General features: G+C 40.2%; 1 protein-coding gene across 1 annotated transcript in view; it reads right to left on the bottom strand.

Annotated features, from left to right (window-relative positions):
- The window catches only part of MRPL45 (mitochondrial ribosomal protein L45), a 31,733-nt gene that overhangs the window by 4,049 nt on the left and 14,882 nt on the right, over window positions 1-12,802 (bottom strand). Inside the window, exon 5 of the mRNA XM_004457839.5 lies at window positions 254-302. Coding sequence (XP_004457896.1) covers window positions 254-302 — 49 coding nt within the window. The remainder of the gene's footprint in view (window positions 1-253; window positions 303-12,802) is intronic.

The following is a 12,802-nucleotide window of genomic DNA, read 5'->3' as shown; positions in this document are numbered from 1 at the left end:
CCCATATCCTGACCTCAAGAGATGTACTCTGTGGTTTCAGTACTGCTTATTGATGGACATCTTCTTTACAAGGGCCTTGCTATGGACCTTAGTTTGTGTCAAGTCACTTATCATTCAGCCAATGATAACAGAGCTTAAAGATAAAAGAACCTAAGGTTGTGCCCTAAACTTCCTGCACTTTCAAAACCAAAGGTGATATCTAGAGCCTGCCCAATTCAGGCATCCCCACAGTTCTAAGGAGGTGAGAGCCTACCGGAAAACAGTGTTCTGTCACCAAGGTATGAAGCCGGTCATGGTCTGAGCTAGAAGAGAAAAAGATATAGATCACTGATTCTTGCTTTTATGATACTTTGTATGGAAATTCAAACTGGACCTGAAAATGGAAAACAATTAGATTTTTATGTTTACAAACATTTCCTGAACACTTACCATAAGCCAAGTAATACGTGAAGTTTTAGGGACATAGAGCTGAACAATTGCACGATCTATCAGAAAACTTTGAGTAAAGGTATACTTGAGTACCAGGAACAGAAAGCAATTTCTCTGGTATTACTATAAACCCTTTAAGACAAGCAAAAAAAAAAACATCATTGGGACTGATTTTTGCTCTAAACTCACGTGTGGAACAAAATCCAACACAAGCAACAACCAAGGACTCATCTCCTTTAACCTCTGACACAACATCAGTATCAACTGGCTTACCCTCATATCTTACACAGTTATCTTTGTACCTAGTAAAAAAATAATCATCTTTTTTTCTGGTCCTTTATTATTTTATTTACCTATTTAAGTGGTTTTGGTTTTTAAGATTTATTTATTTCTCTCTACCCCGTTGTTGTTTGCACTTGCTGGGTCTGTTTTGTTTCTTTTAGGAGGCACCAGGATCCTAACCTGGGATCTCTGATGTGGGAGGGAAGCACCTAATCATTTGAGCCTCTTCTGTTCCCTGTTTTGTTGGATCTCTCATTATATTTTTCTTCTTGTGTCTTTTATTGCGTCATCTTGTTGTGTCAACTCGCTGTCTTGCTCGTCTTCTTTAGGAGGCACTCAACACTGAACATGGACCTCCCATATGGTAGGCGGGAGCCCATTTGCTTGAGCCACATCCATTTCCCACTTTATTATTTTTTATCCCTATCTTTGTTGCCGCCAGAGTTGCCTAGTTATACTGATTCTATACAGCTATACAGTCATAGTAAGAAAATAGACAGCAACCCCAAACTCTGAGAGACAGGATTTTAGGAGAGATCCCAACTGAGGAATCTCAGATAAACCTAAGACCACAGGTTAGTTTCTGTCAGAAAGACACATGATCCCCCCTACCACCACCATTTAATACAGTTTCAGAAGTTTAATTTTTTGTTCTCTGTGAAAAATTTTCAATCTCTAATTTGGGAGTGGAAAAGTTCTAACCTATCCATCTGTTTCCCTCCCACCTCTATTCCTAAGAGGAAAGATTTCAAGTTTTTTCCCCCACTGTTGTTGTTGTTGTTTTTTTAATTGATTCTGTAAAAATATTACATTAAAAAAATATATATGAGGTCCCATTCAACCCCAACCCCCCCCCCCCCAATGTTGCTCTTGACGAGACTAGACTGAGCTGTGGTGACAGCTACCATGACCACCATACCTGGCACCTCTGAACGACTCTTCTAGCTCACCCTCCTGACCCAGAACTCTTTGGAAGAAATTCATTCCCTTTTCTATGAGTTCACTTACTATTTTGCAAAAGATCTTACATTGAAAAATACTGGTTCTGGCAACATAATGGACTAATAAGCTAAAGTGAAACTACTCCCACTATTACATCCAGAAATGTTAGATAAAATGTAACAGTACACATACATACACATATATTTAAAAATACCCTATCCTAGATTATAAGAGAGATAAATCCCAAGATGCCAGAAAGGACAAGGAAACAAAAAGGCATCATGGAAACTGCAAGTTGATATGATAGCCCGGGGCATAACTAATGGATCTATCAAGCTAGGAGCTTAACTTTTCCTCAAACCTTAGATCCTCGAAGGGCAGGGAACTGGAACAGACATCCCTTCATAAAGCTATGACCTTCAAAAGATTACATTTGCTGCAAAAGGGAGCCTAGAAAAATAGCCCACCAACTCAGAGATAAAATTTGTTTCTGTCCAGGGCTCTGAGTGAAGGAAAAAAAAAAAAAAACCAACCCCAAAAAACTTCTCTGGAGGGTATATTCATAACTCAAGTTATTTGGAATTCCTCAGAAGAAACAATCTTCAGGGAAGATGAGTTTACAACTAAACATCATGAAACACCTCTGAAATCTTTCTAGCAAAAGTCAACAGACATAACAGAAAGACTAGCACTCCAAGAATGTGAGATAATAGAACTCAAGAGTTTACAAATTGAAGTGTATTTAAGGAGATAAAAGAAGGAATTTTATAAAACAGAAGGAAAAAAAACAATGTATTATGAAAAAGGTTCTCAAAAAGGCAAAATACAACATATGAAATAAAAAATATAAAAAACTCACTGATAAGGTAAAATCAGATGCAGCAGATGAGAGAATCAGCAAAGTGGAAGATAGATTTAAGGCAATTACCTAACCTAGAGCATAGAGAGAAAAAGAAAATATAAGAGCAGTTAAGAGACATGGACGGCTGCTTAAAAATTATTATTTCTCAAAAAAGTAGCTAAATGAAAGAACAGAAAAAAAATAGAAAAAGACAATATTTAAAGATAAATGATTAAGAATTTTCCAGGAAAACATATTTGGCTCAACCGATAGAGTGTCCACCTACCATATGGGAGGTCCAGGATTCAAACCCAGGGCCCCCTGAGCTGGCCCACACAGTACTGATGCACGCAAGGAGTTCCCTACCACACAGGGGTGTCCCCCACGTAGGGGAGCCTCACACGCAAGGAGTGTGCCCCACGAGAGTCACCCTGTGCAAAAACATTACAGTCTGCCCAGGACTGGTGCCGCACACACCAAGAGCTGATGCAGCAAGATGACGCAACAAAAAGAGACACAGCACCAAATGCAATGAATGTCTCATGATGATGGAGGAGACTGTTGCTATGGAGGGACGGGGGGGGGGATGGGGGTGGGGGGTATATGGGGACCTCATTTTTTTAAATGTATTATTAAAAAAATAAAGACAAAAAAAAATAATGAGAGAAAAAAAAAGAGACACAGATTCCTGGTGCCACTGACAAGAATGCAAAGCAGACACAGAAGAACACACACAGCAAATGGACCTAGAGAGCAGACAATGGGGGGGAAAGGGATGAGAAATAAATAAAAAATAATTTTAAAAATTTTATTTAAAAAAGAAAAAGAATTTTCCAGAGTTGCTAAAAGGAACAAATCCACTGAAGAGGCATGAGTCTCCTAGGAAGATAAGTAAGAATAAATATTCATTAGACATGTTAGAAACTGTAGTGCACTGAAAACAAAATAAAAAGATCTTAAAAACAAACCAGTCACTAAACTGTACAGTTAAAAATGGTTAAAATGGCAAATTTTGTTATGACTATTTTACCACTAAAAATAAAAAATAAAAAGAGAGAAAAAAAACAGATTTCCTACAAAGGAATAAGAATTAGACAACAAATGTGTAATCAGTAACAAGAGATCAAAAGACAAATACTATTTTTGAAGCACTGCAAGAGAAGAACTATGAACCTAGATCCTATACCCTGCTAAACTTTTTTTTTGTCTCCCCCTTCCGCCCCGTTGTCTGTTCTCTGTGTCCGCTTGTATTCTTGTCAGCAGCACGAGGAATCTGTGTCTCTTTTTGTTGCATCATCTTGCTCCATCAGCTCTCCATGTGTGCGGCACCACTCCTGGGCAGGCTGTGCTTTTCTTGCGCATGGAGGCTCTCCTTATAGGATGCACTCCTTGTGCGTGGGGCTCCCCTACGTGGGGACACCCCTGTGTGGCACATCAGCACTGCACATGGGCCAGCTCACCACACAGGTCAGAAGACCCTGGGTTTGAACCCTGGACCTCCCATATGGTAGGCAGATGCCCTATCAGTTGGGCTATATCTGCTTCCCTACCCTGCTAAACTATCATTCCAAAGACAGCATAAAACAAAGTCATTATCAGGCAAAAACTGAGAAGTTACCCATACATAAGCCTTTCCTGAGAAACTAATCAAAGGATGTATTCCAGGAAGATGGAAATTATGCCCAGAAGGAAGAAGGATGAAACCAGAAAAAATTATGACCAAGGAGTATATAATTATGAGATAAAAGCACATTAAAGGGGAGAGGATGTGGCTCAAGCAGTTGAGCACCAACATCCCACATGGGAAGACCCGGATTTGGTTCCCAGTGCCTCCTAAAGAAAACAAACAATGAGCAAAAACAATGAGCAGACAACAAGCAAAAACAAACAGCAGGGAAGTGGATGTGGCTCAGACAACTGGGCTCCTGACTACCACATGGGAGGTCATGGGTTCGGATCCCAGTGCCTCCTAAGGAAGACAGTGAGCTGGTGCAATGGGCAGGCGTGCCAAGCTGACACAGCAAGAGACAGAGGAAGAAAAAAAAAACACAATGAGAGACACATCAAGCAGGGAGCAGAGGTTCCTGGTGCCTCTGAAAGAAGAGAGCAAGCTGACACAATGGGCAGATGCAGTGAGTTGACACAGCAAGACACGCAGGAAGTAAAAACATAATAAGAATCACAACAAAGCAGGGAGCAGAGATGGCTCAAGTGATTAGGCACCTCTCTCCCACATCAGAGGTCCTGGGTTTGGCTCCTGTGCCTTCTAAAGAAACAAGGAATACAACAGACAGAGCAAGTCCAAAACAACAAGGAGGTGGGGAGAAATAAATAAATAAAATAAATCTTTAAAAAATTAAATAAAAAAAAGATCAGGGAGGGGATGTGGCTTGGGCAGTTGAGCACCCACCTCCCACATGGGAGGTCCCAGTTTCAGTTCCTGGTGCCTCCTAAAGAAAAAAAGATGAAGAAAAAAACCCACAACAGCAAGCAGACAACAAGCAAAAACAACAAGCAAAAAAAAAGCACACAACAAACAAAAACAAACGAGCAAAACAATGAGCACAACAAATGACAGAGCCAACTCAGGGGAGATGATGTGGCTCAGTGGTTGAATACCAGCTGCCCACATATGAGGTCCCGGTACCTCAAAAAAACAAACACCACCAAAAAATAAACAAACCCATTAGTGGCATACAACAGCAAACTCAAAAAGACAGAAGAAAACTTGATACAGAAGACAGAAGAGCTGAAACTGAAGATAGAGAATAGAGAAAAGAATGGAAAAAATTGAGCAAGGGCACAAGGAGTTGGCAATAGCCAACAACATGTCATAGGAGTTCCAGGAGAAGAAGAGAAGGGAAAAGGGGCAGAAAGAGGATTTTAGGAAATATTAGCTGAAAATTTCCCAACTACCATGAAAGAAATTAACTTATATGTCCATATGCACAGTGTACCCCAATCAGAATAAATCCAAATAGACCTTCTCCAACACATGTACTACTTGGAATGTCAAATGTTGGAGAAAATTCTGAGAGCAGCAAGGGAGAAGCAAACCATCACATACAAGGGACACTGAGTAAGACTTACTGTGAATTTCTCATCAGAAACCATGGAGGCAAGAAGACAGTGGTATGATATAATTAGGATACTGAAAGAAAAATTGCCAGCCAAGAATTCTTTATGGAGCAAAATTGTCCTTCAAATATGAAGGTGAGTTTAAAATATTCACAAACAAACAGAAAACTAAGAGAGTTCATTAAAAAGAATCCAACTTTGTAGGAAATATTAAAGGAAGCCTTACAGTCTGAAAGAAAAAGACAAGAAAGAGAGGCTTGGAGGACAGTATAGAAAAAAGAACAGCAGAAAGGATAACCTAAAGAGTAAAAAGACAGATAAAACTAAGATATTACATATGAAACAAAAGAATAAAATAGTGGAACTAAATAAAGCATTTAGAGTAATTTCATTAAAAGTGAATGGATTAAATTCCCCAACCAAAAGATATAGGCTGACAGAATGGATAAAAATACATAAGCAAATTCATATGCTGCCTAAAAGAGACTCACTTTAAACCCAGGGATACAAACTGGCTGAAAGTGAAAGGTTAGAAAAAGATACCCCATGTAAACAGTAACCAAAAGAGAGGAGAGGTAGCTATACTATATCGCACAAAACAGATTTTTTTTGTTTTGTTTTGTTTTTTTTAAAGATTTATTTATTTATTTAATCCCACCCCACCCCACCCCACCCCCTGCGGTTGTCTGTTCTCTGTGTCTATTTGCTGCGTCTTGTTTCTATGTCCGCTTCTGTTGTCGTCAGCGGCACGGGAAGTGTGGGCGGTGCCATTCCTAGGCAGGCTGCACTTTCCTTCACGCTGGGCGGCTCTCCTTATGGGTGCACCCCTTGCGCGTGGGGCTCCCCTATGCGGGGGACACCCCTGCGTGGCAGGGCACTCCTTGCGCGCATCAGCACTGCGCATGGGCCAGCTCCACACGGGTCAAGGAGGCCCAGGGTTTGAACCGCGGACCTCCCATGTGGTAGACAGATGCCCTAACCACTGGGCCAAGTCCGTTTCCCCAAAACAGATTTTGAATGCAATAAAGTTATAAGAGATACAGAAGACTACTATATATTAATAAAAGGGACAAGCCACCAGGAAGAATAAACAGTCACAGATAACTAGGCACCTAACCAGGGTGCCCCAAAATATATGAGGCAAACTCTGGTAAAATTAAAGGGAGAAACAGACATCTCTACAATAAAAGTTGTACATTTCAACACACCACTCACATTATTAGTTAGAACAACTAGACAAAAGATCAACAAAGAAACAGAACTTGAACAATATGACAAATGAATTAGACCTGAGAGGCATACACGGAACATAGGACCCAAACTCAGCAGGTTATACATTCTTCTCAAGTGCCCCTGGATCTTTCTCCAGGATAGATCACATGTTACATCACAATGCAGATTTAAATACATAAAGATTAAAATTACACGAAACACCTTCCCAGAGCATAATGGAATAAAACCGAAAATCAATAATAGATGGGAAAGAGGTAAATTTACAAATGTGTGGAGCCTGAACAACACACTCCTAAATAATCAGGGAGTCAAAGAAGAAACTGTAAGTGAAACTAGAAAATATATTGAGACATATAAAAACAAGAACACAATTTATCAAAACTTATTGGGATACAGCAAAGGTAGTTTTGAGGTAGAAATTTATAACCCTAAACACCTATATTAAAAAAGATTTTTTAATGTAACATTTTGTGTGATCTATGTATCTTTTAAAAGTAAATAAAAAATAAGAAAAGAAGAAATAAATAATATACTTTAAAAAAAAAAAGAGCTAAAATCAAAGATTTAACTGAACAACTGGAAAAACTAGAAAGAGAACAGCAAATGATTCCCAAACCAAACAGAAGGAAAGAAATAATAAAGATTAGAACAGAAATAAATGAAATTAAGAACAAATAAAAACAATAGAGCAAATCAACAAAACCAAAAGCTGGTTCTTTGTGAAGATTAATAAAACTGACAAACCCTTAGCTAGACTAACAAAGAAAAAAAAAAAGAGAGAAGATGCAAAGAAATATAATGAGAAATGAAAGGGGCAAAGTTACTACTGACCCCACAGAAATAAAAAGAATCATAACAGGATATTATGAGAAACTATATGCCAACAAACTAGACGACCTAGATGAAATGGACAAATTCCAGAAGTGCACAAACAACCTACACTAATGCTACAAAAAATACAAGAACTTAACAAACCAATCACGTTTAAGAGACTAAATCAGTCATCAAAAATCTCCCCACAAAGAAAAGTCCAGGACGAGATGGCTTCACAGGTGACTCTACCAAGCATTTTGAATTAACAGCAATCCTGTTTTAACTCTTCCAAAAATTGAAGAGGAGGGAAAGTTACCCAACACATTTTATAAAGTCAACATCACTCTATACCAAAACCAAAGACACTACAAGATAAGAAAATTACAAACCAATCTCTCTAATGAACATAGATGCAAAAATTCTCAACAAAATACTTGCAAATAGAATCCAACAGCGTATTAAAAGACTTATACACCATGACCAAGTGGGATTTATTCCTGGTATGCAAGGATGGTTCAACATAAGAAAATCTATTAACATAATACTCCACATTAACAAATTAAAGGAAAAAAAACATGATTATCTCAATAAATGCAGAAAAGGCATTCAACAAAATACAAAATCCTTTCTTGATAAAAACACTTCGAGGGGAGTAGATGTAGCTCAAGTGGTTTAGCGCCTGCTTCCCATGTAGTAGGTCCTGGATTCAATGCTTGGTACTTCCTAAAAACTAAATAAGGAGATGTGGCTCAAGTGGTTGAGCTCCCAATCTCCCACACGGGAGGTCCCAGGTTTGGTTCCCAGTGCTTCCTAAAAAAAACTGGGAAACAAACAACAATTAAAACAAACGACAGAGCCAGCTTGGAGAGGCTGATATGACCTAGTGGTTGAGCACTGGCTGCCCACATACAAGGTACCAGGTTCAATCCCCAGTACCTCAAACACAAACAAACAAAAAAACCTAACTTGGGGAAGGCAGTATAGCTCAATGGTTGGGACTTCCCACATACAAGGTCCTGTGTTAAATCCCCAGCCCTGGTACATCAAAAACAAACAAACAAACAAAAACAAACAAAAAAACCACTTCAGGGAGTGGATGTGACTCAAGCAGTTGAGCAACCATCTTCCACAGAGAAGGTCCTGGGTTCAGTTCCCAGTGTCTCCTAAAGAAGACCAACAAAGAACAAGCAGACAACGAGCAGATAACAAACAAAAACAATGAGCAGACAATGAGCAAAGACAGTAAGCAGGGAAGAGGATATGGCTCAACCACTTGGCACCCACCTACCACATGGTAGGTCCTTGGTTTGGGTCCCGATGACTCCTAAAGAAGACAAGCAGATGTCTGCAGCCGTCATACTAACAGCTAGATGCCACACCCTGTTACAATGCGAGCTAGATGCCTAAACAAGCATATGCCACAAGCCAGCAGATGCAGCAGCCCACTGGGAGCGGATGTGGCTCAGGCCATTGGGCATTTGCCTCCCATGTGGGAGGTCTCGGGTTCAGTTCTGGGTGCCTCTTGGAGAAGGTGGGCAAACAATGAGCAGAGAGACAAGAGAACCATCTGGAGGGGAGGGATGGGTGGAAGGGGATAAATTAAAAATAAAGTAAAATAAATAAATCTTTAAAAACAACAACAAGCAGAAGAGAAAAAACAAATGAGCAGGGAGCAGATGGGGCTCAAGCAGTTGAGCACCCGCCTCCCACATGGAAGAATCTGGGTTTAGTTCCCACTGCCTCCTAAAGAAAGAAAAAAAAAACCCAACAGACCACAAGCAGACAATGAGCAAAAACAATGAGTAAACAGATGAGGGAGCCTTCTCAGGGGGCAGGGTGGGGGGAAGATATTTATTTAAAAAAAAAAACAACACACACCACTTCGAAAGATAGGAATAGAAGGAAAATTCCTCAATCTGATAAAAGGCATATATGAAAAACCCACAGCTAACATCATCCTCAATGGGGAAAGGTTGAAAGCTTTCCCTCTAAGATCAGGAACAATACAAGGATGCCCACTGTTACCACTGTTATTCAATATTGGGCTAGAAGTTCTAGCTGGACCAATTAGACAAGAAAAAAATAAATAAAAGGCATTCAAATAGGAAAAGAGGAAGTAAAACTATTTGTGAATGATATGATCCTGTATTTAGAAAGGTGTGAAAAGTCAACGACAAAGCTACTTGAGCTAATAAATGAGTTCAGAATAGTGGTGGGATACAAGATCAACATGCAAAAATCAGTAATGTTTCTCTACACTAGTACTGAACAATCTGAGGAGGAAATCAGTGAAAACATTGCATTGACAATAGCAACAAAAAGACTCAAATACCTAAGAATCGATTTAACCAAAGAACTACAAGACCTATATCCAGAAAACTATAAAACAGTGCTAAAAGAAATCAATGAAGACCTAAGCAAATAGAAAGCCATTTCGTGTTAATGGACTTTTTTTTAAAGATTTATTCCCCGTCTCATTGTTCATGCTCGCTATCTGCTCTATGTGCCCGTTTGCTGTGTGCTCTCTTATGTCTGCTTGTCTTCTCTTTTTTTTTTTTTTTTTTTTTTAAAGATTTATTTATTTATTTAATTTCCCCCCTTCCCCTGGTTGTCTGTTCTCGGTGTCTATTTGCTGTGTCTTGTTTCTTTGTCCGCTTCTGTTGTCGTCAGCGGCACGGGCAGTGTGGGCGGCGCCATTCCTGGGCAGGCTGCTCTTTCTTTTCACGCTGGGCGGCTTTCCTCACGGGCGCACTCCTTGCGCGTGGGGCTCCCCCACGCGGGGGACACCCTTGCGTGGCACGGCACTCCTTGCGCGCATTAGCACTGCGCGTGGCCAGCTCCACACTGGTCAAGGAGGCCCGGGGTTTGAACCGCGGACCTCCCATATGGTAGACGGATGCCCTAACCACTGGGCCAAAGTCCGTTTCCCAATGCTTGTCTTCTCTTTAGGACACACTGGGAACCAACCTGGGACCTCCCATGTGGGAGAGAAGGAATCAATTGAGCCACCTCAGCTACCTGCTTTGTTGTGTGTCTCATTGTGTTTCCTCTTTGTGTCTGTTTGTTGCATCATCTTACTGTGTCAGCTCACTGCACCTGCCTGTCATTCCAGTTTGTGTCTTGCTTGTCTTCTCCAGGAGGCATCAGAAACCAAATCCGGGACCTCCCGTGTGATAGGCAGGAGCTCAATCCTTTGAGCCACAGCTGCTCCCAAGATTGGAAAACTAAATATCGTGAAGATGTCAATCTTACTCAAACTCATTTACAGATTCAATGCAATACCAATCAAAATCAAACAGCCTACTTTATAGAAATCAAAAAGCCAATTACCAAATTCATTTGGAAGGGAGAGTGCACCCAAATAGCAAAGAGCATTCTAAAAAAGAAGAGGGACAGGGAATTTCACTGCCTGACCTTGAAACATATTTCAAAGTTACAGTAGTTAAAACAGCATGGTATTGGGGAGTCGATGTGGCTCAGTGGTCAAGTGCCAGCTTCCCGCATACGAGGTCCCAGGTTCAATCCCGTACCCCAGTACCTCAAAAAAAAAAAAAAAAAAAAAAGAAGAAAAAGAAAACAGTATGGTATTATAGTATGGGCATAAAAATAGACACATTCAATCAGTGGAACAGAATTGAGAGTCCAGAAATAAACCCTCGCCTCTATGGCCAACTGGTTTTCAAAAAACTACCAAAGCCATTTAATGGGAAAAAACAGTCTCTTCAACAAATGGTGGGGGGAAGCGGATGTGGCTCAAGTGATAGAGCTTCTGCCTACCAAATGGGAGGACCTGGGTTCAATCCCTGGGGCCTTCTGGTGAAAAAGAAGAGAAAGCGCGCCTGTGCGGCAAGCTAGTGCCCACGTGAGTGCCCATGTGAGTACTCGCGTGGTGAGCCAGTGCCCTGCGCAAGTGAGTCGTGCAGCAAGATGACGACACATCAAAAGAGAGACAAGGGGAGAGTCAAGGTGAAGTGCAGCAGAAACCAGGAACTGAGGTGGCGCAATTGACAGGGAATCTCTCTTCACATCAGAGGTCTCCAGGATCAAATCCCGGTGAGTCCTAGAAGAGAGAAAATGAGAAGAGAAGACAATACAGACAGCAAAAACAGCAGGGTGGGAGGAGGGGAAGGGGAAAATAAATAAATAAATCTTTAAAAAAAAAAAATGGCAGGAAGCCGATGTGGCTCAAGCGACTGAGCTCCCACCTACCACACGGAAGGTCTGTGGTTTGGTTCCCAGTGCCTCCTAAAGAAGACAGCAAGCTGGCACAACAGGCAGGCATGGCAAGCTGATACAACAAGATGATGCAACGAAAGACACAAGAAGAAAAACATAATAAGAGATACAACAAAGCAGGGAAAGAAGGCGGCTTAAGCAATTAGGCACCTCCCTTGCACATTGGAGGCCCCCAGCTCAGTTCCCCATACCTCAAAAAGAAACAAAGACAACAAACAGACACAGCAAGTGTAAACAACAAGGGGTCGGGAAGAAATAAAAAAACAAAAATATAAATTTTAAAAAACCTAAAAAACAAACGGTATCAGAATGAGGAAAATTATAGAAACAAGAAAATGTTACTTTTTTCCCCTTCTGGTTTGGAAGAGGGTATGGCTATTAGAAAGAGTGCCTCATTACATTTCTTCTTAAAGGGGAGTTAGTTTGAACTTTTTCATTGCAGCTTGGTCAATAAGAAACCTAGAGTTTGTCCTTTTTATCTACACCTAAAAGCAAACCTGGAAGAAATCTGAAACTGTTCTTTTTATATATGTATGTTTTGCCAAGTTAAAAAAAAAATGTGTATTTAATTAAAACATTTGTAAATTTACCAACTAGTATCAGTGCCTGCCTTCCCATCTTTTTTTGTCTTTTTAATAGTGAGAATTTTTCTCATTTGTTCTATGAACAGAACGAGTCAGTGATGGACACAGTTTTCACACGTTATTCAGAACGTAACTTCTATTTCAAAAAACACATTCTTTAGCAAGTCATAGAAAGTTACCTCCTTTGATTGGTTTACCTTACAAGTGATGTACAGTAATCCTTGTGTCTAGAACTCCTTCGTCATTACACCATCTAGTCATTACAAAGTTGGTGTCCTTTTCATAGTCATAAATTCACCATTATTGGATTTGAGGATGATATTCATATGCCAAGGATAGTTTTACAAAGACATTTGGGGATCAC

This window comes from Dasypus novemcinctus, chromosome 21 (assembly GCF_030445035.2).
Source record: "Dasypus novemcinctus isolate mDasNov1 chromosome 21, mDasNov1.1.hap2, whole genome shotgun sequence".
Taxonomy (NCBI): domain Eukaryota; kingdom Metazoa; phylum Chordata; class Mammalia; order Cingulata; family Dasypodidae; genus Dasypus; species Dasypus novemcinctus.
The sequence above is the reverse complement of the archived record's forward strand: the minus strand, read 5'-3'. Positions and strand labels throughout refer to the sequence as shown.